At 44.5% G+C, this 25,792-nt stretch overlaps 3 protein-coding genes across 11 annotated transcripts in view; all 3 read right to left on the bottom strand.

The window, feature by feature from the left end:
- LOC100692763 (E3 ubiquitin-protein ligase TRIM63) overlaps nt 1-15,364 on the bottom strand; it is a 23,434-nt gene extending 8,070 nt beyond the window's left edge. Inside the window, exons 1-2 of the mRNA XM_003458136.4 lie at nt 15,068-15,364; nt 12,370-12,542 (exon numbers count right to left, since the gene is read on the bottom strand). Coding sequence (XP_003458184.1) covers nt 12,370-12,542; nt 15,068-15,187 — 293 coding nt within the window. The 5' untranslated portion in view covers nt 15,188-15,364. The remainder of the gene's footprint in view (nt 1-12,369; nt 12,543-15,067) is intronic.
- An 830-nt stretch (nt 15,365-16,194) lies between these two features.
- Nucleotides 16,195-22,801, bottom strand: dnajc5b (DnaJ (Hsp40) homolog, subfamily C, member 5 beta). Of its 4 annotated transcripts, none has more exons than XM_005476861.4 (5): nt 22,475-22,801; nt 19,874-19,994; nt 19,493-19,706; nt 19,238-19,412; nt 16,195-16,682 (listed from the first exon to the last, which is right to left on the bottom strand). In XM_005476861.4, exons 2-5 carry the CDS (start codon nt 19,978-19,980, stop codon nt 16,585-16,587), a joined length of 594 nt encoding a protein of 197 aa, XP_005476918.1. In that variant the 5' UTR covers nt 19,981-19,994; nt 22,475-22,801; the 3' UTR covers nt 16,195-16,584. The 4 variants fall into 4 exon arrangements, with proteins under 4 accessions (XP_005476918.1, XP_005476919.1, XP_025756029.1 ...); XM_005476862.4 differs by lacking the exon at nt 22,475-22,801 and adding an exon at nt 20,927-22,346; XM_025900244.1 differs by lacking the exon at nt 22,475-22,801 and adding an exon at nt 20,931-22,346.
- Nucleotides 22,802-22,892: 91 nt separating this feature from the next.
- The window catches only part of LOC100692224 (anion exchange protein 2), a 34,983-nt gene continuing 32,083 nt past the window's right edge, over nt 22,893-25,792 (bottom strand). For all 6 annotated transcript variants that reach the window (XM_019348250.2, XM_005476863.3, XM_013266032.3 and 3 more), the window contains 3 exons: nt 25,616-25,785; nt 24,859-25,032; nt 22,893-23,121 (listed from right to left, as the gene is read on the bottom strand). In XM_019348250.2, coding sequence (XP_019203795.1) covers nt 23,041-23,121; nt 24,859-25,032; nt 25,616-25,785 — 425 coding nt within the window. In that variant the 3' untranslated portion in view covers nt 22,893-23,040. The remainder of the gene's footprint in view (nt 23,122-24,858; nt 25,033-25,615; nt 25,786-25,792) is intronic.

Here is a 25,792-nt window from a genome sequence, read left to right as displayed (position 1 = left end):
AAAGAATGTCGAAGTCAAAGGGGAAACAAGACCGAGACCGAGAAACCTCGACACCTGCGGCACCTGTTACTGCAGCCGAGATTAGCTTAATGCTCGAGGAGCATAGAGCTGCATTGCTAGCGGACTTTAAGTCATCCTTTGAGGACTTGTCCTCTAAGTTAGACAATGTGCAGTCTGCAGTGCAGGACCACAGTCAACGCATTAATTCTTTGGAATCGACATACACTGAATTTGACCAACGTCTGGACCAATTGGAGTCCGAATGCTCTACGCTTCGCAAAGACAACAACTGGCTAAAATCCAAGGTGGCAGACTTGGAAGGTCGCAGCAGAAGGCAGAATATACGACTTGTGGGATTACCTGAGGACATTGAAGGCCCACGCCCGACAGCTTTCTTTTCTCAGCTCCTTGTCGATGTTTTCGGAGCGCAGGTGCTTCCCTCACCGCCCGAGCTGGACAGGGCGCACCGGAGTCCAGTTCCGAAATCGACGAAACCACGGCCGGTTATTCTGCGATTTCATCGGTACCAAATTAAAGACCTGGTAATCCGTGAAGCTCGTAAGAAAAGCGAGCTCAGCTACAATGGCCATAGGATCCGGCTATATGAAGATTACAGCCCGGAGGTGGCGAAGAACCGAGCTGAGTTTAAAGACGCAATGTCTGAACTTTATAAGCGGGGATTTAAGCCTGCGCTCCTCTTCCCGGCTAAACTGCGCATTGTTCTGCCCACAGGGGAGAAGAAGTGGTTTACGTCTGCTTCAGAAGCCGATAGGTTCGTGCAGGGCTTGAGGAACGAAGCTGAAGCTCAAAGGCCACAGTGACTGACAGCTACGAGTAAAGTGACTTGAATCCTTGTTGACTTACAGGCAATCGGACGATTACAGAGAAGGCAGGCAAGCACTGTATATTTCTGTTATTTCATGGTATACTAGTTGTCACCGTTTTAACACCTGGTTCTTATGTTTCTTTTGTAATATTTCGAATTAATGTCACTGATCCCTAGAAGGTTTGATTCATATTGGGATATACACTTAGTACTTCAAAGTTAAGGTTGTATGGAGTTTCTATGTAGCAGGAGTTTGGGCTAGGAGGTTGAAGTTGTTGGGAATACACTGCGGTCACCTTAGTTCAGAAATGGGACCTAGTGGGTGGGGTGGGGGAATGGGGGAATGTTATTGTTCCTGTGTTTGTTTGCTTTGGTTGTATGTGGGCTTGTTTTTTGGTTTTTTGTGTTTGTTTGTTTTTCTTTCTTTTTTTTTTGTTTGTTTTTTTTGTTCTCTCTTGTCCCCTTCCATGTACAGTCATCTTGTCATTGTCACCAGATTTCAGTAAAACATATATATGGCTAGTTATAGCACTAACAATAGTACTATTAGATTTTTGTCTTGGAATGTTAAAGGCTTGAACGGTCCGGTAAAGAGATCTCGGGTTCTCAGTCACTTAAAACATCTCAATGCAGATGTAGCCTTTCTCCAGGAGACTCATTTGCGAGTCAAAGATCATAGAAGACTTAAACCTCCATGGATAGGTCATATGTTTCACTCAAACTTTGATACTAGAGCCAGAGGAGTGGCAATCTTAATTAGGAATAAAATACATTTTTCTTTCACTAAATTGATTGCTGACAAAAATGGACGCTATCTAATTGTTGTAGGGACCCTCATGAATAACCCAGTTGTTTTAGTGAACGTCTATGCCCCAAACTTTGACAACACTCTGTTTGCTAATAATCTTTTGAGGATGATTCCTGACTTAAATACGCACCTCCTGATCTTCAGAGGTGACTTAAACTGCGTTATTGACCCAGCTTTAGACAAATCTGCCACTGGCTCTAAAGCACCATCTGCTATGTCCAAGGCTTTCTCACATTTTATGACCCAAAATGGATACATTGATCCTTGGAGGTTTTTTAATCCCCAAGCCAGAGAATATTCCTTTTTTTCAAATGTCCATCACACATATTCTCACATCGACTACTTTTTTATAAATGGCTCCATGGCTTCTAAAGTTTGCAACTCTGAATATTTTCCGATTGTTATATCTGATCATGCTCCTTTGGTCCTGGATATGGCTTTGTCTCCAGGCTATAGACCTCAGCATCCATGGAGGTTGAACTCTCTACTCTTGTCTGATTCAGCTTTCTGTGACTATATCTCATCTGCAATTGATAATTTCTTAACTATGAATGAGTCTGAGGACATCTCTAAGTCTCTACTTTGGGAAACACTTAAAGCATACCTCAGGGGCCAAATTATTTCCTATTCATCTCACCTATCTAAATCAAAGAAAGCTAAGCAAAATGAACTTTCTGCCAAAATTCAAGCTCTAGACCGGCAACACGCTCAAACTCCCTCACCTGAAATATATAAGAAGCGTCTTAACCTACAATCTGAGTTCAGTCTCCTGTCGACCCATGATGCAGAGCAATTGTTATTACGGTCCCGTGGCAACTATTATGAACATGGCGATAAAGCCTCTCGTCTGCTAGCCCACCAGCTACGTCACCAATCAGCATCTCGCCAAATTTTGCAAATTAAAAATGAATCGGGAAGTTTGACTTCTGATCCAACGGAAATCAACTCAATTTTTAAGTCATTTTATAGTTTTCTGTATACATCAGAGTTCCCCTCTAATTCTATAGATATGAACCAGTTTCTTAACAAACTGGATACCCCTACAATTACAACCTCAACAGCAGCAGAAATTGATGCACCGCTCTCTGCGGATGAGGTTATATCATCAATCACATCCTTACAGTCTGGAAAGTCCCCTGGTCCCGATGGGTTCCCCGCTGAATTTTATAAAAAATTCCACTTAAAACTGGCCCCTTTGCTGCTGTCGGTTTTTGAGGAGTCACTGAAACGCGGCTCTCTCCCTCAGACACTAAGACAGGCTTCTATCTCATTACTGCATAAAGAAGGAAAGGATCCTACTTGTTGTGGCTCCTATCGACCAATAAGCCTTCTTAATGTAGACTTTAAAATCTTATCCAAACTGCTAGCAACCCGTTTGGAAAGAGTTCTCCCTTCTATTATATCAGACGAACAGACAGGCTTTATTAAAGGAAGACATTCCTTTTTTAATATACGGTCCCTTCTTAATATAATTTATTCCAAAAATCATAGCACCGTCCCTGAGGTGGTGATCTCATTGGATGCCGAAAAAGCATTCGATCGAGTGGAATGGGGGTATCTTTTTGCAGTCTTGAAGAAATTTGGTTTTGGTGACAGTTTTATATCTTGGATTCATCTTTTATATACTACGCCATTGGCATCTGTTTGTACTAATAATGTGAATTCTGAGTATTTTACTCTATCACGTGGTACACGTCAAGGTTGTCCACTCTCACCTTTACTTTTCACTTTAGCAATAGAGCCTCTCTCTGTGGCTCTCAGAACCTCGCCTCTGTTTCAAGGAGTTATTCGTGGTGGTACGGAATATAGGGTTGCTCTATATGCAGATGACTTATTGCTGTATGTTACAAATCCAACAATTCATTTATCCTCTATAATGAAAATACTTATAAATTTTGGCTCTTTCTCTGGGTACAAGATTAATATTCAAAAAAGTGAATGTTTTCCTATAAACCCAGCTGCACAAGAGCTTAGACAAACAGATTTGAATTTCCACCTAGCTTCTTCAGGCTTTAGATATCTAGGAGTGCATATTACCACTTCATTTAAAGCTTTGCGAACAGCAAATTTCAACCCTTTGCTGACCTATGTAAGGTTGGCTTTTCAAAGGTGGGCAAATCTTCCTGTATCACTTCTTGGCAGGATTAATATTATAAAAATGAATATTCTACCCAAATTCCTCTATCTTTTTCAGAGTATCCCACTGTTTCTACCTAAATCCTTTTTCAAATCTGTGAATCGAATGTTTTCATCATTTATATGGGCTAATAAGACCCCCAGGATTAGTATGACCTCACTACAACAGGGTAAGCTCAGTGGGGGTCTTGCTCTGCCCAACTTGATGTTTTATTATTGGGCAGCCAACATTCAGAAGTATACCTATTGGCTGAATGATCCTCAGGCTACTTGGTGTTGCCTTGAGGCTCAATCATGTTTCTCTTCCTCACTCTCAGCACTATTATTTTCATCCCTTCCTGTTTCCCTGTTACAATTCACAGACAACCCTGTTCTAATTGGCTCTCTAAAAATATGGTATCAATTCCGGCGTCACTTCAATTCAGTCTCTGCTTCTGCTCTGACCCCAATCTGCAACAACCACCTCTTCCCCCCGTCCCTGGTGGACTCCTCCTTCTGTATTTGGGCAAGAAAAGGTATCAAATGTTTTTATGACCTTTTTAAAGATAACATTTTTCTCAGTTTTAGTGACCTTTGTTCTTTGTATGATTTGCCCTCGTATCATTTGTTCCGCTACTTTCAAATAAGACACTGTGCATCTTCTATCTTGCCAGAGTTTCCAAGTCAGCCTCTCAAGCCTTGGTGGGAAGACTTATTCCAGTTGAAGCCTCACAGTAAGGCTCTAATATCACAAATATATACTTTAATTATGGCATCGGGCAATTACTCAACCAATAAAATTGCTTCGAGTTGGGAACAGGAACTGGGTCTTCAATTTGTTGAAGGTTACTGGGACAAAGTAATTGACAAAATTCATTCCTCGGCCTCATGTGCAAGACTCTCCCTTATTCAGTTTAAGACGGTATACAGACTACACTTCTCAAGATCTAGACTATCTAAAATATACCCCGGCATTCCTGACCTGTGCAACAGATGCAACACCTCCCCCTGTGATTTAACTCATATGTTTTTTGCCTGCCCGTCACTTCAATTATACTGGACTTTTTACTTTGAGGTGCTCTCTCATGTTTTGAGCGTTACTCTCAAACCATGCCCACTAGTTGCCATTTTTGGTGTTTCTGAAGATGCTACCCTAAACCTTAGTCGTAAGCAACTGGATATTATCGCTTTCACTTCACTGCTGGCACGACGTCGAATTTTGCTGTCTTGGAAAGCTCCTCACCCTCCAGCCCGATCACGTTGGCTGGAAGATGTTATGTTCTTTTTAAAATTGGAGAAAATAAAATTCAGACTCAGAGGAAATGTTAATAAGTTCTCACAGGTGTGGCAACCTTTTATCCTGTACTTTAACTCATTGAAAACACTTACAACAGGCTAAACTTTTGTATCATGGGGTTCCCTTTTGTTCTGGTTTTGGGGGGGAATTGGGGTTTTTTTTGTTGTTGTTTTTGTTTTTTTTTGTTTTTTGCTGTTGTTTTCTGTGTGTGGGTTGTTGATTTTTTTTTGTTTTTCTTCCTTTTTCCCTTTTTTTTTTTTTTTTTAATTTTTATTTTATCTGTTTTATTGTTATCACCAGAATTTTAATGGCCTAATCTGTCTTGATATATGTCTTTGTATCGGTTGGTACTTGCTGTATTGGGCCTGATATGTCAAATTACGTGTGCAAAACTCTATAAATAAAGAGGGGAAAAAAAAAAAGAGACACCAGTGTAAGGTCGTTCCAGTTCTAAGTGCACGCCTCTTCTCTTTTCCTAAGTCCTCAGCAATTCTCCTTCCCACCTTTTCTTGACCTCAGTGACGTTTTCATCGAGGTCAAGGAAGAGTGGTCAGGAATAGGAGACATGAGGGACGTTTGGAATGCACCCAAAGAGTTGTTTACAATTAAAGTCAATTAGTTTACTTTTTTAATGAAACGATGTGAAAATAAATAAATAACACACATTTTTTTTTCTCAAAGATATTTTTATTGAATTGAAGCAACAAAGAAAAGCAAATACATGCAGAATTGTCAAACACCAAACAAGCAAGTTTCACCGTGACTGCTCGAACTGAAATATTAGAATACAGATTAATGACACACTCACATGTCTTATAATTGCTTCCATCAGTTTATCCCCTACCCACACCACTTAGAACCCCTATCCCTCAGGCCAGGTAGGAAAAAAACAAACAAACAAAGCAAGAAAAAAGAAAGAAACAAACAAACAAACAAAAACAACATCGCAGATACAACAGGAACAAAATAAGATAAACACACAAATGACTAACAATAAATCAATAAATAAATAAATAAAAAGAAGAAGAAGAAGGGGGGGAGGATTTACTGAGTAGTGCTGGAAGTCGGGTTCGCAACCTGGAGGCTGGAAAAGTATTTCAGGAATTGCCCCCACACCTTGTAAAACTTACCGCTGTTGTTACTAATCGCATACCGGATCAAGGCTCAGATAGTACATAAGGTCCCTCAGCCATTGAGCCTGGGTGGGCAAAGGGGGACCCCTCCATCTTAGTAGGATTCCATGTCTAGCTACAAGGGAGGCGAAGGAGCGCATGCAACGCTGTGACGAGGTCAACCGTGCATCAGTCTCTCCAGTGGTGCCAAAAAGTGCAACTAATGGATCAGGATCCATATGGTGTCCAAGAATTAGGGATAAGGTTTGAAATATATCGCTCCAGAATCCTTCGAGGCTAGGGCACGTCCAGAACATATGAATAAGGGAAGCCTCCGCATTCCCACACTTATCACAAGTGGGGTCAACGTTCGGATACATACGGGATAGTTTGACTTTGGAGAGATGGAACCTATGCACAACCTTAAATTGTAAAAGACAGTGGCGGGCACATAAGGATGTGGAGTTAACTAACTTGAGTATTAAGTCCCATGTATCCATAGACAATGACTGATTTAAATCTTGTTCCCAGGCCGTTTTAATCCGATCTATCTGTCATGATCCTGGGTCCTTTTGACCCAGCGTTTTGTGTTTTCTATTATGGTACTATGGTTTCTGTTCCTCCTCGGTTTGTGACACTATCGAAGAACCGTTCATGCTCACCAGCCTGTCATAGATAAGAGAGATAAACCCTTTACGTGTTGGAATTAGGGTAAGGAGCATATCCCCTGGGCTTGCAGCTGGTGCTACCGGGAATTTTGGAATCTGAGATTGGAGGAAATGTCTGGTCTGCAAATATCTGAAAAGATGTGTACGTGGGAGATTAAACTTTTCAGAAAGCTGAGCAATAGATGCAAAGGTATTGTCAAAAAACAGATCATTGAAACATGTAATAACCCTGTCATGCCAATCTCGAAATATAGGATCAGATAATGATGGCTGAAAAAAAAGGGTTATAAAAAATTGGACTTAGAAGGGAGAAGCCTGTTAATCCAAAATGCCTCCTCGTCTGAGCCCACACTCTCACCGTGTGCCAGACAACTGGATTATCGATTGTCTTGTTTGGGGGAAGGGGGAGTGAAGATCCAATCAGGGCCAGGACAGAAGAGCCTGTGGGTGAGTTCAACTCCATGAGCACCCAGGACAGGCAATTACCTTTGTTGTGGAAGTAAAGCCAAGATATAATGTAGCACATGTTTGCTGCCCAATAGTAATATCAAAAGTTAGTCAGTGCCAGGCCTCCACGACTCTTGGGTTTTTGGAGTTGAGCCTTGTTCAATTGAGGGCGTTTACCTCTCCATATATAAGATGAGATAATTGAGTCCAAGGAATCAAAGAAGGATTTGGGGATAAATACTGGTAACAATTGGAAGAGATACAAAAATTTAGGAAGTATATTCATTTTGATTGAGTAGATTCTTCCCACCAAAGAGGTGGAGAGAGGGGACCACTGTGCCAGATGTCTTTTTGTATTATTTAACAGAGGAAGGAGGTTCGCTTTGAAGAGACAATTATGTTTCCTTGTAATTATTACACCTAGATATGTAAATTGATTTCCTGCTATTTTAAAGGGGAGGGTAGTATAGTCAAACACTGGTGCCCCTCCATCCACAGGAAACAACTCACTTTTATATAGGTTGAGCTTGTCTCCTGAAAACTGGCCAAATTGGCGAAGTATGGATAGCATTGCAGGTATAGATATTTTGGGGTTTGAGATAAAAAATTAAGAGATCATCTGCATACAAGGATACTTTGTGTTCACCACCCTTCCTCCAGATCCCATCGATCTCCCCACAGCTGCGGAGTGCAATGGCAAGTGGCTCTATAGCCAGATTGAAAAGAAGAGGGCTTAAGGAGCATCCCTGACGGGTTCCTCGTTGGAGGTTGAAAGGCTGCGACTGTATGGAATTAGTAAAAACTGAAGCATTAGGGCACATATATAATAATCTTATCCATGAAATAAATTTCGATCCAAAATTGAATTAATCTAGAATTGTGAATAAATATTTCCACTCGACCCGATCAAATGCCTTCTGCGCATCTAAGGAGAGAATGCACTCAGGACTCTGACTGGAAGGGGTGTATAATATATCCAATAGTCGGCGGATATTGGAATAAGAGTAACGATTCTTAATGAAGCCTGTTTGATCTTCGGATATAACTGAGGGCAAAATATTTTCCAGTCTACGTGCCAAAACTTTGGCCAAAATTTTAGCATCGACATTTAATAGAGAAATTGGCCTGTAGGATGAGCATTCCACAGGATCCTTACCTTTCTTTGGGACAAGAGCAATACTTGCCTCGTAAAAGGATGGCGGAAGTTTAGTTGTGGTAAAAGCAAGGGTGAAAATGCTTTGAAAAATTCTACGGGAAAGCCATCAGGGCCAGGGGATTTTCCAGGCTGCAGTGAAGAAATGGCTGCACCCAGCTCCTCTGGCGTGATGGGTTCATCTAATCTGTTTTTACTATCAGAGGAAAGCATAGGTACATTCAAAGTCTTTAGAAAGTTATCCATGTGCATCCAAGTGCTTTCCTGCGGGAATTCAGAGGTGTAAAGTTGGGAGTAAAAAGCCCTAAACGTATCGTTAATTTTGGAAGGGTCCAAAGTGATGTTTCCATTAGCCATTCTAATCTTTGTGATATGTTGTTTTGCCTGGAAGCCCCTTAACTGGCTGGCAAGCATCCTACCCAATTTGTCGCTATGAATATAAAACAAACTCTTACTCTTCAGGAGCTGACGTTCAATTGAGTGCGTTGAGAGGAGCGCAAATTCAGTCTGAAGCTCCACGCGCTTATTGTATAGATCTGGGCTTTTTACCTTAGCATAGAGCAGGTCTACTTCTTTGATTCGGTTGACTAAATCGAGTTGTTCTATACGGGCCTTTTTCTTCATATTAGTAGTATAGGAAATAACTTGTCCCCTGAGAAAGGCTTTTAGTGTATCCCAAATTACTAAGCTAGAAGTTTCTCCTGTGGCATTTGTTTTAAGAAACAAGGTTATTTGTTCTTTCATGAATTCCAGGAAGTTTACATCTGCCAGGAGAGTCGAATTAAAACACCAGTGTCGTCTGGAATGAGGGATGTCTGGGAAACTCATTGATAGCACAACAGGGGTATGGTCTGATATTACTATGGTCTGGTATTCACAGGATTGGACCCATGGAGTCAGCTGCTTATGAATAAGAAAATAATTGATCCTAGAATAAGTGTGGTGTACCTGTGGGAAAAAAAGAGTACTCTCTTCTGTGGGGGTGTAAACAGCGCCAAACATCAGAGACACCACAGTTAGATAAAAAGGATTGGATGAAAAGAGCAGATTTACTGACAGTGCAGGGATTCGGGGAGGATCGGTCTAACACAGGGTCCAGCCAGCAGTTGAGGTCACCACCAAGTATGAGAGAATATGAGCTCAGATCAGGCAACAATGAGAAAGCACGCTGGAAGAAAGCTACATTATCAATATTAGGGGCATATATGTTGGCCAACACAACTTTCGTATTATAAAGTTTACCCGAAACAAAAACGTACCGGCCACTCGTATCAGAAATTACATTATGTTTCTCAAAGGGAATATTTTGGTCAATTAGAATAGAAACACCTCTGGCCTTAGCCTGAAAGGTGGAATGAAAGTGCTGCCCTGCCCATCGGGACATAAGACGAGAGTTATCCGAATCACGGAAATGTGTTTCTTGTAGAAAGACAACAGCTGCTTTAAACTGCTTTATGTGTGAGAGCACCTTCCTTCTTTTCACAGGGTGGTTTAAGCCTTTGACATTCCAGCTTACAAGGGTTAAGCGACTACCCATAGTCCTGCACTGAAAATGTAAGAAAACAAGTGCAGCTGAAAAAAGAGTACAAGAAAGATGACAAGTAAGGGACTAAAACAGAGAGCAGAATGGTTCCTGGATCCCCCAACTTGACAAAACAACATACAACTACCCCCCCTCCCCCCATTCCCCATCCACCCCCCGACCCACAAGACAGCTGCTAAGGAAAAAAGCAGCAAGCTCTCCAAAACACACATTGTGTACCCTCCAGAAAAATAAACTCTTCCTGTCTAACACTAAGAGCTGACTTTAGCTCCCATAACGATGATTTCAGTAAACACAACACTCCTATATAAGCAGTAGAATTTTGTTAAAGCTGTCAGCATAGAACCACAACACAACCAATGACCAACTTTGGGGACAATAGAAGCAATGAGATATGTACTTCACGGTACTCCGCTCGCTTGCTCAAAACTTCCGGGCAGTAGTCCTCCACCACGCGAATCTGCCGACCATGGTATTCTAGTTTCCCTCCTCGCCGGGCCTCTTGGATAAGAAGGTCCTTTACCTGGTACCGATGAAGGCGTATAATTACGGGGCGCGGTCTCTGTCCTGGGGCTGGCTTAGCGGCAGGTATACGGTGGGCTCTGTCGATCTCCGGGCGGGTCGGGAGCCTCTCCTTCCCGAAAACCTCGCAGAGCAAATCTGCATAGAATTCTGTGGGACGCCCACCTTCAACGCCCTCCTCGAGTCCCAGGATACGTAGGTTTTGGCGCCTACTTCGGCTTTCTAAGTCCGTAACTTTAGCCAGACGTTTAGTGTTAGATTCGCTGAGATTGGAACAAACGTTCTTGAGTTCTCTAACCCGCTGGCTTAAGTCGTCCGCTGCTAGCTCTAAAGATCCGAGCCGCTGGCCATGATCTTCCACCGCAGAGCGGACTTCGTCAAACTTCGACTCCAGTAGGCTAAAAGATGTTTTGAAGTCGCTGGCCACTGCCTCCCTATGCTGCTCCAGAAGGGAGGAGATGGCCGCCATGTTCAGCTTAGGTGCGTCGTCCTCCTTTTCTGCCGCTTTAGTGCGTTTTGAGGCCATGTTAGAACGAGCAAAAACCAATTTCGGAACCCGTAAAATAAAACGTACGCAGTTCAATAGTTTTGTTGTGAATTGGCTGGTTTAGGAGTGGAAAAGGTAGAAAAGTTAGCGGAGCAGTCTTCTCCTCTACCTGCTACATCCCCCTGGCGACCGGAAGTCCAAATAACACATATTTTGAACAGATTTCATTTCATTTAAAAATGATTTTATATTCATGAGTCTGGAGCTGTGACCAAAGCGATCAGTGGAAATTTGAAAGCCGATGGTGAAGGATTTGTTTTTTTGTTTGTTTGCGTGTTTGTTGATGTTGTTTGTTTTGTTTCCACGGTGATGGAACATGCTGTTGTTTGTAAACATGACCCAGCTGCTTCGGCTTCTTGTGAAATCATCTCCGATGTGACGTCGCAGAACCTGGAGCTTCAAGTGTCTACACCTGATCATGTGACTGCCTCACGGTGATGTCATCACTCATGACAAACAAAAAATAAATCAACAAAAACAAAAAGGACCCTTTGGTGTCGTTCTCACCTGCCCAACCAGAGTGCGTGCACAGGTGTGAGTGTACTGGAGGACCTCGTCTTATCAGTTACCTTCAGGGTTAAGCCTGGGTTTAGGGTAAATCGCCATGGCAACATGCTGTGAAGATCCAGATTACAGATCTCCGGGTATGACATCACGGCCTGCTGACCAATCAGTTCTCCAGAAAATATTGTTGCCATTCCTGGAAGATCCCTCACAGCTCTGTGTGTGAACAGTCGGCGGCTGTGAAGTTTTTTAATAGCGTGTGATGTTTTAATAAATAATAAGTTTATTATTATTTCTGTTAGCAGCAGTGAGCAGCATTAATATCTGCTGAAACAGGTCAGCTGCACCGGCTGAGCTCAGATCAGATTTGTCTGAATTCAGTTTGTTCCTTACTGTCAAACAGCAGCGAGTCTGCAGCTGAGAGCGCGCAAACTAAAGCTGCGAGGGGCAGGTTGTGCAGCCGTCGCCTTAGAAACCAACAGCAGCTCTTAGCGATAAAACCGTTGACCCGAGTTAAAATGTTTGTCGTGATTAACTGAAGAATTTTTACTGATATATTTTTATGATCTCTAGAGATTTTTGTCACCATTTGATAACGCGTGGAGCAGGTGGCACTCACGGGGATCGTTTCTGTGGAGAAGGGGTCATGTGACCTGTGAAACGCCCCTTTGTGATTGGTCAGATGCTGGGTTAACTTGGCGAGCTGATAACCCGCTTCGTGTGAGCGCTTATCCTGATCACCAGCATTAGGATAACTAAATCCAGATAAGAGAGAGGCAGCTTGAATATGTTGAAGGGTGTGTGTGCAGGTGTGAGTACAGGTGTACCTGGTGCTGCCCTGTTTGTACATGTCAATGATGTTCTCCACCAGCAGGTTCCTCTGCAGGCCGTAGACCCCGTGTCGGTCCAGAACCACCTCATGTCTGCAGGATGGGCAGCGGAAACGACCGCCGGACGTCACGGTGGAGCCACTCCGTGTCGACAGGTACGGGTTGGATGTCTGCAGGGGGCGGGGCATCACACAGGTAAGGAAAGGAAAGACGGTCAGTGAACTGAATTTCTGATAGAAGGTTTTAGATGTTTGTACGTGATCAAACCAACAGCAAAGAAAGAAAATCCGTTCTGATGAATAACTGGACGACATCATCTCCAATCACCTGCTGTCCTCAGGTTTGGATGACACGTACACCTGTGAGCTGAAACAATAATCCAGGTGTGGGATTGGGCTGCACAGGTGACACTGATCAAGCCAACTGGACTGTCACACATGGTGACACAACAGAGAGCACAATGAAACACAAACAGGCCGACAGGTAAAGAAACAAGCTCCGCCCTTCACCTAAACTGGATAAAGAGGTTAACACCTGGATGGAAGAAGAAGAAGCTTGATCTACAGGTACGAACAGCAACACGAGAGAGGGAGGCGAAGAGACGCAGAGCATTCAGTGCAGCGTGTGTGTGTGTGTGTGTGTGTGTGAGAGAGAGAGAGTGCGTGTATACGTGTGTGTGTGTGCAGTGGCGGTCCTAGGCTGTTTGGCGCCCTGGGCGAACACTTAGGGTGGTGTCTGAGAGGCAGATGTTGTCCAAGATAAGGACAATCATGGATAATACCTCCCACCCACTCTATGACGGCCTGGCTACTCACAGGAGCACGCTCAGTGAGAGGCTGAGATTACCCACAATGCACCACTGACCGACACAGGAAATCATTCCTGCCTGTGGCCATCTCCCTGTACAACTCATCCACCAAACACACTGTAAACACTGCACACGCTCTTTTCTACTCTGTAATATTCTCGTCAATTTTCTTGCTATTTATTTATAATCACCTCTGTTAATCCTTGATATTTATAACTGAGTGATCTGTATATATTAGTGCTATTTCTTAAATGTGTAAAATCTGTAACATAATGTATTGTTTGGAGTTTTGTCTGTTACTGTTGCTATTTTTACCATTTCTTCTTGGAGCAACTGTAACCCACATTATTTCCTTAGGGATTAATAAAGTATTCTGATTCTGATTGGTTCAGGATGACCTGCCATTATCCAATGACACATCTGCTTACCTGTATCTTTTGCTCGTTTCTCCTCCTTTTCTCTTTTTTCTAAACTGAGCACCTGATGGCTTTGAACTTTTCTTGTCCATCTTCCATTGGTTTTAATTTTGCACTCCAGTATGAACACCCATTCCCCCAACCCGAGGATCACCACAACATAACCTAATAGACCTACACCTTAGTTCACAGATTAACTTTGTCCAGGGTGCATTTCTGGGATTTCGCACAACCCAGGATTCAAATCATGAATACATAATGGGCTTGGATTTACAACATTATGAATGAAATGTGCTGTATCTGGAAGCAGCCCCCCCCCCTGTCGACGGGTTATGTGTGAGACTTTAAATCATCAAACTGTAAATTATAAATTTTAAATTGTTATTGATCCCTTCACCCCTGGTCCTCAAGTGTATATTTATTTTCTTACTCTTCTTATATTTATTGTTTGTTTACTTGCACTGCTGTAACTGGAGCCTCGTCGTCTCGTCTCTCTATATACTGGACTGTATGTAGCGGAGATGACAATAAAGTTTACTTTGACTTCTGCAGCGAGCAGGTGCACCGAGGGCTCTCGCGCTCACTTGCAAATTATAAGTCTGTATCATAATGTCTGGTGTTTGTGTGTTTGTTGGTTTGTTTTTATTTTGTTTTATTTTGCGGGTTGGTTATTAGATGCTGCTCCAGCCACCAGAGAATCCCTCGCCGCCCCGCCCTCTCCTCCCTGTGCCGCAAGCAGCAGGCGCACCTCACAAACGGAGGGCGCCCTTACTCCCAGCAAATGGGCGATAGAAAACCGGTCGGTGCCTGTAACATCCCCAAAATGCACTGACTGATGTCGGGGCAGCATGAGTACGAGCAATTTTTTTTTTTTTGCCAATGCCCGTGATGCCGCCACCACCACGATGCCGCCCCGGGCAACTGCCCATGTCACCCTTATCAAAAACCGCTTCTGTGCGTGTGTATGCGTGTGCGTGTTTGTGTGTGTGTGTGTGTGGGGGGGGGGGGGGGGGGGGTGAACACATGGGGCAGGAAGTGGGGTAAACAGCTGAGTCCTCTCAGTCTCAGAGTACACATACACGCAGTAATAAAAACTATAATGAATAGCATAGAGAAAGTACATCCCTATGTGTAGAGGTGTGTATTTATACTGGCTGTTTTTCATGGAGCCTCATGGAGGAAGAGCAGCTGAGACGAAGGTTTACCTGCTCTGAGGACAGAAAAACATCCTCACCGACCGCCATCAGCCCACGGGCCACGCTTTGGACCACTACAGTGTTCCAACAAATGATCCTCCTTCAAACTGCCTGATTTCAGATGGTATGACTGTCCTTGAATGCACCAATGAGCCGGGCTTTTGGTGTGTTCCAGGACAACACAACCCTGTAACATGAATTCTGAATGATCCTGCCACCTGTGTGTGTGTGTGTGTGTGTGTGTGTGTGTGTGTGTGTGTGTGTCTGCGTCTCACCTGGAAGATGTCATTGGCACACTTGCGGCACAGGTTGTGTTGGCACGGCAGGATGACCACGGGCTTGGTGAACATCTCCAGGCAGATGGGACAGATGAGCTGCTTCTCCAGACTCTCCATGACGCTGAGGACGCCGGGGAGACGCCGGCGAGGACAGAGAGAGGCGTCCCAGAGGAGACAGGAGCTGAGCAGGAGCAGCTGAGGAGTGTGTGAGTGTGTGGGGCCTGCAGCAGCTCTCAGACTGTTTTTAGACGGCAGACGTCAGCCGTTACCGTGCCGACATGCCCTTATATGTCAAAGGTCAGGGGGGACACATGAGAGGGGGAGGGAGACAAATGAGGGGAGATGATAAAGCACAACAGGCCTGGTTAAAGGGACAGTCCACCACAGTCTGTAGATCAGCCGAGGAGGCCACAGCTCCCCCTGCTGGCAGGTTTTAATAATCAGCTGTGCGGACAGAGCGATCAGAGGTCTGACGAGTCTGAGTGACAAGCAGGAGGTTTTGTTTAGCGTGCAACACAAAATATGAAGGCTGAAACCAACAAAGAAGAAATGACAGAGACGCACCGAGTTACAGTCATTCACCTGCACTATAAACCTGCAGTTCCTCTGACGTCCAGACTCAGTGGTGGCAGCACTGAGTCTGTCCCCATAGACTTCCATGTTAAAATCAACATGTTACCAGCCTGAAGCTAACACTGCTGTGGTCTCTGTAGATACTTTACCCTCCATAACACCAGTATAACTCACCTGCATTATTAGGGGCGTGGCCTGTGTGACTGACAGGTGGATGGTGACAGAGGTGGCTGTAGCTGTTAGCTTCACCTGAACCGGACCTGTGGGCCGGGTTTGTGCTGTTGGAGCCTTTTGCAGCATTTTTAATGACATCATCAACAATATGGCTGCTGTGAGGTCACTGCACTAACAGAGCGTCCAAGAAGGCGGAGCAAGTGTTTGATAAGGGAAACTCGAGGATTCTGATGGGATGTTAACGATTAGCAGGCGTTTGAGTCTGTGTGATGCTAATATGGTCACTTGTAGCTCTGCCATGTCGGTGGTCCAATCAGTTTAAACCTTAAAAAAAACCCAACTCATTCACACTCGAGACAAAAAGAGAGGGGCGGAGCTTCCAGGTGAGTTGACCACAGGTGTGTCATCAGGTTTATTTGAGTTCACAGATGATAACAAATTAAAAGAAACAAACTTCAGACCGAAACATTATTTACATCATCATGTGACATCCGAAGCTCCACCTCTTCTTCCCAAAAACAACCAATCACAGCCTTGCTTCAGCTACAATAATAACTGAACAGCAGGTGATGAAGATGGTCTCCTCACAGGACACTAAAACACAGAGACAGTTTGCACACAGGAGGACTTTGGTGGTTTCCTGTCCTCGGAGGAAGATAGAAACAGAAACTCAGAGTAAGCTTTAAACTGGAGGAGCTTTCCTGCAGCCGCGCTTCACAGTCGGGCTTCAGCTCGTGGTCGTAGACGCAGTGATGCACTTCCCGTCTTCATGTGTAGGTGTCCCCGTACCTGCGGTGGCCATCGCCAATCAGCTGAGTTTTCTCGCTGGCGTTTGTCGGCTGGTGGACGATTGGAGCTTCAACGTCTGCAGAAAAAACAGAAAGTCACCAAACGTCAGTGAAGGTTCTCGGTCACGCAGATCGTGGTGGTCTAAGGAGCTCGCACAGACTATGACTTCTCGGACTTCCAAGATAAAATCAGTGACCTAAGAGGAAACTTAGCTCCCTCAGATAGTCCCTTCAACCATGAGCTTCCCCACCCTGTAATTATGGAATATTGAGGGTTTCATTTGGGTCACTATTTCTGATAGATCTTCTAAAGAAACTGGGTGAAATGAGTCCAGTTGATGTTCTACCTACTTCTCTATTTTGCAAAGTTTTTGACACCATTGGGACCTCTGTCGTCACACTGATAAACTGTTCCCTGCTATCTGGCTCTGTCCCCAGGTGCTTTAAACAGGGTGTTATTCAACCTCTGCTGAAAAAGCCGAACCTGGATCCGACTCTTCAGTCAAGCTACAGACCCATCTCAAAACTTCCTTTCATTTCTAAAATATTAGAAAAAGGTATTTGGTCACAAGTAAAGAAGGCACTGGAGAAACATAACATTCTTGATAACCTTCAGTCGGGATTTAGAAAGTCACACTCCACAGAAACTGCTCTCCTCAGAGTCACAAATGACCTTTTCATGGCCGCGGACAGAGGTGATGGTTCAGTCCTTGTCCTATTGGCCCTTAGCTCGGCCTTCGATACCGTTGATCATCAGATCTTAAATCATATGGTGGGGATATCTGGATCTGTTCTGAAATGGCTCACCTCATTTTTGGCAGATAGTTAGTTTCGTTAGTTAGTTAGTTTCGGTGAGAAACTTTTGCTCAGTTGTAGCTAAATTGTCATGGGGGGTCCCGCAAGGTTTGGTTCTAAGCCCCCTATTGTTTTCATTATATATCCCTCTTTTAGGCCATATCATTAGCAGCTTCAAAATTATTTCCTACTATCTGTATGCAGATGATAATTCCCAGGGTTTAAAGGAGATGTATACATCTCCTTTAAACCCTGGGAATTATCCACTCTAATGGACTGTCTTAAAGAGATTAATGGTCAGATGACAAACAATTTCTTGCAGATGAATGCAGACAAGACTGAGTGATTCTTGCCCCAGAGAGCATCAAGCCCCAAATTAGTCAGCATCTGGGTCCTTTCTCATCCTCAATAAAAGCTACCGCTCGGAATCTTGGGATAATTTTTGATCAATCTCTGTCTTCTGACGCTCATATCAAGTCTGTGACCTGCTCCTGACCTGTTGAAACCTCATGCTTCATCCCGAGCACTTAGGTCTTCAGGTCAGAGGCTACTGGTGGTCCCACGTACTAGGTTTAAAACACGTGGGAATTGGGCTTTTCAGGCACTGGCACCTAGGCTGTGGAACTCCCTGCCATTGTCTTTACGCTGTCTAGACTCTACTGACTCCTTTAAAAAGCAGCTGAAGACATTTTTATACAAACGGGCTTTTAATTAATTTTAACTTCTATGTCTGATCTTATTGTGAAGCACTTTGTGATTTTTATCTGTGAAATGTGCTATATAAATAAATTTTACTTACTTTTACTTACTCCTGCTTTTTTCATCCAAGAAACATTGCCAAACTCAGGACTATTGTATCCAAAGGCGAATTGGAGATGCTTGTCCATGCCTTCATCTCCTCTCGTTTAGATTACTGTAACGCACTCTTTTCTTGTCTGTCTAAGGCTTCCCTAAATCGCCTCCAAGTGGTCTAAAATGCCGCAGCAAGTCTTTTATCCCACAGTCATAAATTCTCCCATATTACCCCTGTGTTAAAATCCTTTCAGTGGCTTCCGGTTGAGTATAGGTATCAGTTTAAAATCCTCACTTTTACATTCATGTCCCTACAAGGTGAGGCCCCCACTTATATCACTGAGCTTCTCCAACCCTACTCTCCAAACCGGATCCTTAGATCCACTGATAGTGGTCTTCTAACCATTCCACGCACCCGTTTGAAAACAAAGGGGGATCACACTTTTCAAACCTTGGCTCCAATACTATTTACAGTTTACCTCCCCCGCTACGCACCATCAACTCTGTAGCTACTTTTAAAAAACAGCTCAAAGCACATCTGTTTAGGCAGGCATTTAGGTAATATTCATGTGTAGCAAACTGTTTTATTGGAAATGCTATTATACCCTCTTTATAGTGTTTTAGTGTTTCGATTGATATGCTTTTATACCTTTTTTATACCATTTTTATTGTTTTGTTTGATATGCTTTTATTCTCATGTGAAGCACTTTGAAATAACTTCCTGTTTTAAAAAGGGCTATATAAATAAATTTTACTTTGACTTATTTTACTTCTTTAAGGTTCACGTTTCATCTGAGAAGCTTCTTCAGCTCTAAGAGCCATAGGTGGAGAGTGGCGGCTATTTAAGCCCTATGGGAGGGTCCTGGACCCCCTGTTGATCCTCTGCCTAATCACACGAGCCCAGGTGTGTGTCCACAAACACAAACCTGCTCTCATTATATTTGTAATTACACTTCCTTCTGTGAGTACTTCCTTCCTTTTATTTAAAAATGACTGACTGCACCTTTAAACATCAAAAAAAGCTGAACACTTCCTGTCACCTCACCGTTTTCGGATTCATTTCGGATCTCCTCCTCCAGGTCGTCGGGGGAGGCGTAGTCTGGCTCCGCCCCCTCTCCCGTGGGTGGCGGCTTCAGTTTGCCGCAGCAGCAGTTGCAGCAGCAGCAGAGACAGCAGCAGCAGTAAAAGCCGGTGAGGATCCCACAGAGCACGAACAGACCCTGAACACAAACACGTCGTCAGCTCACGCCACCTCACACCACCTCTATTCACAAAGCTGGAGCGGAAGCTCCGCCCCCACCTTGGCCCACCAGGTGGACAGCATGAAGTAGGTGTTGACGTTGTCCTCTCCAAACTGCTGGGCCACGTAGAGTCCCAGCGAGCCATACGAATCGTAGATGTTCCTCTTGGTGAGGTCACTCAGGACGGCGTGGGCGCTGTTTAGCTCCTTGAACTTCTCCGCCGCCTCCGGGTTGTCCGGGTTCTTATCGGGGTGGTACCGCAGTGCCAGCTTCCTGACATCACACGCAGGTTTTAGTATTCACGTGCTGACGTCAGAGAATCTAGCTCCGCCCTCTGATTTCATCTGCAGCGCCATTAGTGTGCAAGCTGGACGTCACGCTCGCATCTTAAATGTGTCATCAAACATGCGGGTGATTGGGCGGAGCTGGTGTAGGCTCACCTGTACGACTTCTTGATGTCGTCATGGCTGCAGCCTTTCTCCAGCCCCAGGATCTGATACAAAGACTCTCCAGAGGTGGACAGAGTGCGCTGCCTGCCGTCAGACATCCTGAAATCATCACCTGTCATAGGTGAGCAAACCACAGTGTGACACACGCGATCACAGGGAAAGATAAACGCCACTGAGCACGCTCCGTAGGGCAAAGGTCAGTGAAAACCTTTGAAATATTTCAGTGAGAGCAGTGAAAGTTTATTAGTTCATGGATCAGAAGATAAAACACAAAGTGAGAAATCAGATCATTTTAACGTTTCCTGCAGGGTCAAAGGTCACTGCTTCCTGCTCATTGTTCCTGTGTTTTTTTAATAATCAGAAAAAAGTGTCTGACCTTTAACTGAAAAAGAAGAAAGCGAACAAAGAAATAACACAAACATGTCGTTACTGACGCACTAAAAAACAGCAACACTTTGTTTAGTTAATAAACTCTCACCGTCCATCCAGCTGACAACAAAACTCCAGAAACACACAAAACAATGTCTGCTTACAACACAGTGTGCCGAACATGGAGTCAGAGCAAGAATGAGACGAGCTGAGGAAACGAAATCAAACGTAGATGCAGCTATATAAAAATCAGAAAAAGGAAAAATTTAATTTAAAAATAAAATGTTCTCCCAAAAAGAAACAGAGTAAAACTTATACAGAAAGAAGAAACGTGGTCAGTTTATTGGTTCAGTGCACAAACTCCACCTCACTGACCACTTCTGCTGCTCCAATAGAAACGCGTCTGCTTCACGTCAAAATAAAACCAAATAGAAACGAGTTTGAGTTTCAGGTGATTTGTCACGAACGTTTCCACAGATGGTTCGAATGCCTCGACCTGCCATCACGTGCCTGTTATTACATCAGCAGGCCAGAACCACCTGATGTGAGCCCCTCACAGATACGAGGTTTTCAGGGGTCACTGATGACACTGTACCTGATGATGTCACACAGGTGGATAGCGGCAGGATCGACATATACAGAAAGGAAAGAGTGAGAGGGCTAAAGAGCCATTACCTGCCTGCTGAAGCCTCGCAGCGTCCCGATCCAGTCGCTACCTGCTCAGGTGTTCCTACCTCGACCTGCAGCTCGAAGCTTCTACCTGCTCAGGTGTTCCTGCTGACAGCCTCCATCAAACATTCAGCAGCGGCTCGGCTCAGGTGACTGCGAGCCTCCACGCCTGCTCGGGTTTCTCCGACACGCTCTGACTGATTCATTGTGGCGTGGAGGGAGAGGTGTTACCATGGCGACCAGGTGAGTCAAGAGGGGATGGGGCAGGTGCAGTAAGTGGATGCAAAGGCTGACTTCTTCTTGATGGAGCTCCAGCTCTGTGAGATGCAGCTGGCGGAGGAACACCTGACACACCTGGTTCCAGAGAACGGCACCAACACAAACTCTTCACTTCAGCTTTGAGCTCGGAGTAAAAGGCCTGTCCATCACACACCTGTGACCTGTACAGGTGTACCCTACCTGCCACCCTGTGACAGCCGTGACAAGCCTGAATAAAAGAGACACCTTTGACCTCTGACCTCTGATCTCTCAGGAAAAACGTCTGATTTAAATCATTAGGCCGTCAGACTGAAACAGCCTTCGTTACTTTGTTAAATCAAAGTGCCGGCTCTTCTCCTTTCCATAACTAAGTGCTTACCATGAACAACACTCGGACCCACAGTGGGCCCTGTGCTGTGGGGTCCCAGTAAAAAATGGTACTGTTTTCATTCTTTCACACAGAGAGAAGAATGAAAGCCACCTGCTGGCCAAATGCACGACTCTGCAGACTGAACTAGAACTCAGGAAACAGCTTTGATGATGGAAACATCACTACAGAAAAACTCGGGTAAAGCAGCAGGGAGAAAAAAGTGATCCTGAATCCAGGAAACACACAGTGACCACGTGACAAAGGACACCTACACAGTGTACACACACCAGGTAACCAACGAGACACAGAAGGACTATCAAAACAAAAGAACTAGCACAGAGACTCAGACTACTGCGGACTGTTATATGTGTTTATCTTCTGTCCCTGAGACAGAACCCAGGGGGCGACTGGTGTCCTCCTATCCCTGTTCTATGGAGCGCATCCTGTGCTGCTGCCTCCGTGTGGTTTTCCAGCTAAGACTGCCCCGAGGATCCTCGGCTGGTCTTTACCCTGTCTGGACGAACCGCACCGCTCTCGCTGTCTCAGAAAAGCAGCAAATATCAAAAACTTGTTACACCGCGCTCATAATCTGTTCCCACTGCAGCTGTGAGGCGAACGATACAGGAGCATCAGAACAGAGACAGCAGTTTCTACCCTGGAGCTGTGCAACCGATGGCATCCTGTGTAATACTCTTTATGTGCAATAAGGCTTCTTTCTTATATTGAATGACTGTGTTCAAGCTCATTTTTTATATTATTCTCGTAATTTAAACTTGTTCTTCTTGACACCGCAGGGACTAAATGATAACTAAATAATACAAAACCAAGGAGATGAAGTGTAACAGTGAGCAGGTCAGTGTGAGCATGACAACAATAGTGGACTCAATCACTGATGCATGCTCCAACATCCAGGTAAGGAAACTTACTGACGTAGCGACTCTGTCCGGTGCTCCGGATCACCAGGGGTACAGCTGGCAGACAACACAACCAAGCTGTACTTCATCAGCCTGGCTGTCGGTGCACAGCTCGACACAAACCATTCTGCCAGAAAAGACACCCACAAATATCTCTGGACCGAGCCAACCTTTGGATAAGGATTCTAAGCTAACTACCATATGGCTTTAGCTAGCAAGTGAAAAACTGAATCAGTGTGAGATTTAAATACAGTACAGAATGATATCAGCAGAACCCCACAGCGCCCCCTACTGTGCCTAGTGACAACCCAACCCCGTTTACCTAATTCATACATCAGTGCTCGCTGCAGCTCGGTGTGACGTTCACCTGAACCCGCTCGGATGAGGTAATGGAAATCATGCAGCGTACAATAAAAGACAGACAGACTGGTTTGGAGGATAATATTCATGTTTACTGACACAGAGAACCGTTAGTGCAAGCTTTACAACAGGAAGACGGTCTGCAAACAGAAACCCAGGCGTACGAAACAGGAAACTCTACAGAGGGGCGGAGGCACCAATCTCCAGGCGGCTCCCGCTCACACAGGCATCTGCAGCTGGGAGTACTCGTCCTGCCCCTCCTTCTCCTCCAGAGTGGGTTCCACGTCATCAGCGTCTAGCTGCAGGAGCAGAGATCAAAGGTCAGGACCAGTGTTGGTCAAGTTACTTGAAAAAAGTAATCAGTAACTAATTACTGATTACTTCCCCCCAAAAGTAATCCTGTTACTTTACTGATTACTTATTTTCAAAAGTAATTAATTACTTAGTTACTTAGTTACTTTTTAAAAACACAATTTACAACCTGAATAGGTGATAAAGCGATAGATCTTTCAGCCCAATTCTACTTTTTCTGCATAATCCATCATATAAAATGTAATCAAATGGAAAAGTCTCTTTTTAAAACTTGTTTTATTAGTTTTAATCTTTTAACTTTATGCATCAAGCAAAAATTAAATTATATGCAACATTCTCTGACTGGAAGAAATTTGTTTAACATTTAAACCTATTTTCTGCACATTCCAGCACATAAAATAAAATATTTTTTTGTGTTTACACTCACTCTTTCAAATAGATGCAAGTAAAACACAGCAGAAAATAAATAAAGTCAAAGACTAGCGGTCCTGTTGCTCTATTTTCACCTGTAAAGCAGGAGTGGGGTAGGCGGAGGTTTACCCTGGTGCAGGTGTGCTGCAGCGGTCAGTGGAAGAATCCGCGAGTTTGTCTGTGAATTTCACATTACGTCGTAGTACACTCGGTGCTTGCTTGGAAGTTTAGGGGTTTAAAAAGAAGTTTTCTTCCCACGCACAACGGACACTAATGTTTTTGTCACTTTTTATGGAATCAAACTCAAAGTAAGGTCAGTACTTCCACGCTTTAAACGCCGCACGCTCATACTCTCTCCGCACTCGATATATTATCCATTGTTGATCTGCACACAGCTGTTGTCACGAACGTCGCACTCGCTTACGTCACTGTCATGAGACATTCTCGCAAAAAATCACGGTTTTAGTAACGCAGTAACGCAGCGTTCCTACGGGAAAGTAACGGTAATCTAATTACCGTTTTTGCAATAGTAATCCCTTACATTACTTGTTACTTGAAAAAAGTAATCAGATTACAGTAACGCGTCAGGACGATGGTGCAAACGTTTTAATGGAGCTGAAAGCTTTAAGTTTGGAGCAGAAATGGTTAACGACGTCAGGCCGCGCCTGCAGGTGAGTGCTACCTGTGTTCGTTATCACAGCTCAGTGCATTAAAACTCTAACAACCAATAAAAGCATTTTTATCATCAGCCTGAAATCTGGTTGGCTGCTGTGAGAATTCTGGTTGAATAGAATAGAATGCCTTTCTTGGGGCGACCGTGGCTCAGGGGGTTGGGAAGCGCACCTGGAACCGGAAGGTCGCCGGTTCGATCCCCGGCCTCTCTGTCCTGGTCGTTGTGTCCTTGGGCAAGACACTTTACCCTACTGCCTACTGGTGTTGGCCAGAGGGGCCGATGGTGCGATATGGCAGCCTCGCTTCTGTCAGTCTGCCCCAGGGCAGCTGTGGCTACAACCATAGCTTGCCTCCACCAGTGTATGAATGAATAATGGCCTTGTAAAGCGCTTTGGGTGCCTTGAAAAGCGCTATATAAATCCAGTCCATTATTATTATTGTCACTATACAGTTGTACAATGAGATACATTGTACAATGTATCTCCTACTCAGTGTAAACATGCTGGGGGGAGGGGTACAGTTCTCCAGCGCTATGTACATATGGACAGTATTAACATAGGGAAAAAGATATATATATATAAAATGTACAGATGTGGCGTTCATGTGTAGGTTGGGTTCAGCGATCAGGTCGTGTGACTCACGCTCTGCAGCTCTCGGCGGGAGAAGAGGCGGGGCAGCAGCAGCATCCTCACGGGGATGGTCAGCAGCAGCACGAAGGGGAAGGCCAGTGCTGCCGCTGTCGCCATGACGACCCACAGCAGAGCCAGACATGTCAGCTGGACGAGAGTGAACAGGTGCATCCTCAAAGTCCGCACCTGTGAGACAGCAGAGGACAGGTGAGAGACGGGCGTGTGAGAAGCTGGGACAGCGGTTCAGACTGACAGCGCTGACATCGGAGGCTGAAGCTCGACCTGGAAGTTCACCTGAAGGATTCGTCTGTGACAGCAGGGGAAAAATCCAGGTTTCTATGTCCTGTTGTGTTTGCCTCATAAAGCTGAGTACACGCCCACTCTGATCACCTACAGTATAATACTTTCACCGACTGCTCTCGCTGTTGTTTGCTCATTCCAACAGTCGGAGGTCGAACCTGTGGCTCAGCTGAGATTTATCACACTATCTGGATTTGTTTGGCACAGTTTATAGACGTGAAATTATTTTGTACCTTTATTAATCGAGTATGACTGTCTGCACTAACGCTGGTTACAGTTTGTATATTTTCATCTGTTCATAACTATTGGGCGCCTGCTCAACGCAGTGAGCTAAACTGGCACCCATGAGTAGACGCTTTTAAACTAACAAATGTTTTTTTCTGTTTTGATCAGGTGATACCTGCATCAGTATCAGCATGCAGTTTTCCCTGCCCTGTCTGTGAGCCACAGTTTTGGGGGAATGACTGACCTTGCGGACGTAGTTGTGGTTGGGGTGGTATTTTGGGGGCATCAGCAGCAAGATGAGTCGCTCGGTGAGCTGGATCCCATTCAGGGACATCACACCCATGTAGAGGAAGATCCCGAACAGGACTGCCAGCGGGATCTGACGCAGAACTTCGCCGATGACGATGGACAGACCTGACAG

This window comes from Oreochromis niloticus, linkage group LG18, assembly GCF_001858045.2.
Source record: "Oreochromis niloticus isolate F11D_XX linkage group LG18, O_niloticus_UMD_NMBU, whole genome shotgun sequence".
NCBI classification, from domain to species: Eukaryota; Metazoa; Chordata; class Actinopteri; order Cichliformes; family Cichlidae; genus Oreochromis; species Oreochromis niloticus.
Note: the sequence above shows the minus strand (reverse complement) of the source record. Positions and strands in the feature narration are given on the sequence as shown.

What these genes read in the sequence shown, in the direction of transcription:
- dnajc5b (XM_025900243.1), bottom strand. Translation starts at nt 20,001, where the DNA reads ATGACAGGTGATGATTTCAGGATGTCTGACGGCAGGCAGCGCACTCTG. An exon ending in GACATCAAGAAGTCGTACAG is followed by an intron (nt 19,707 to 19,873) that starts GTGAGCCTACAC and finishes GTGTGATGTCAG; the next exon opens with GAAGCTGGCACTGCGGTACC. An exon ending in TGTCCACCTGGTGGGCCAAG is followed by an intron (nt 19,413 to 19,492) that starts GTGGGGGCGGAG and finishes GTTTGTGTTCAG; the next exon opens with GGTCTGTTCGTGCTCTGTGG.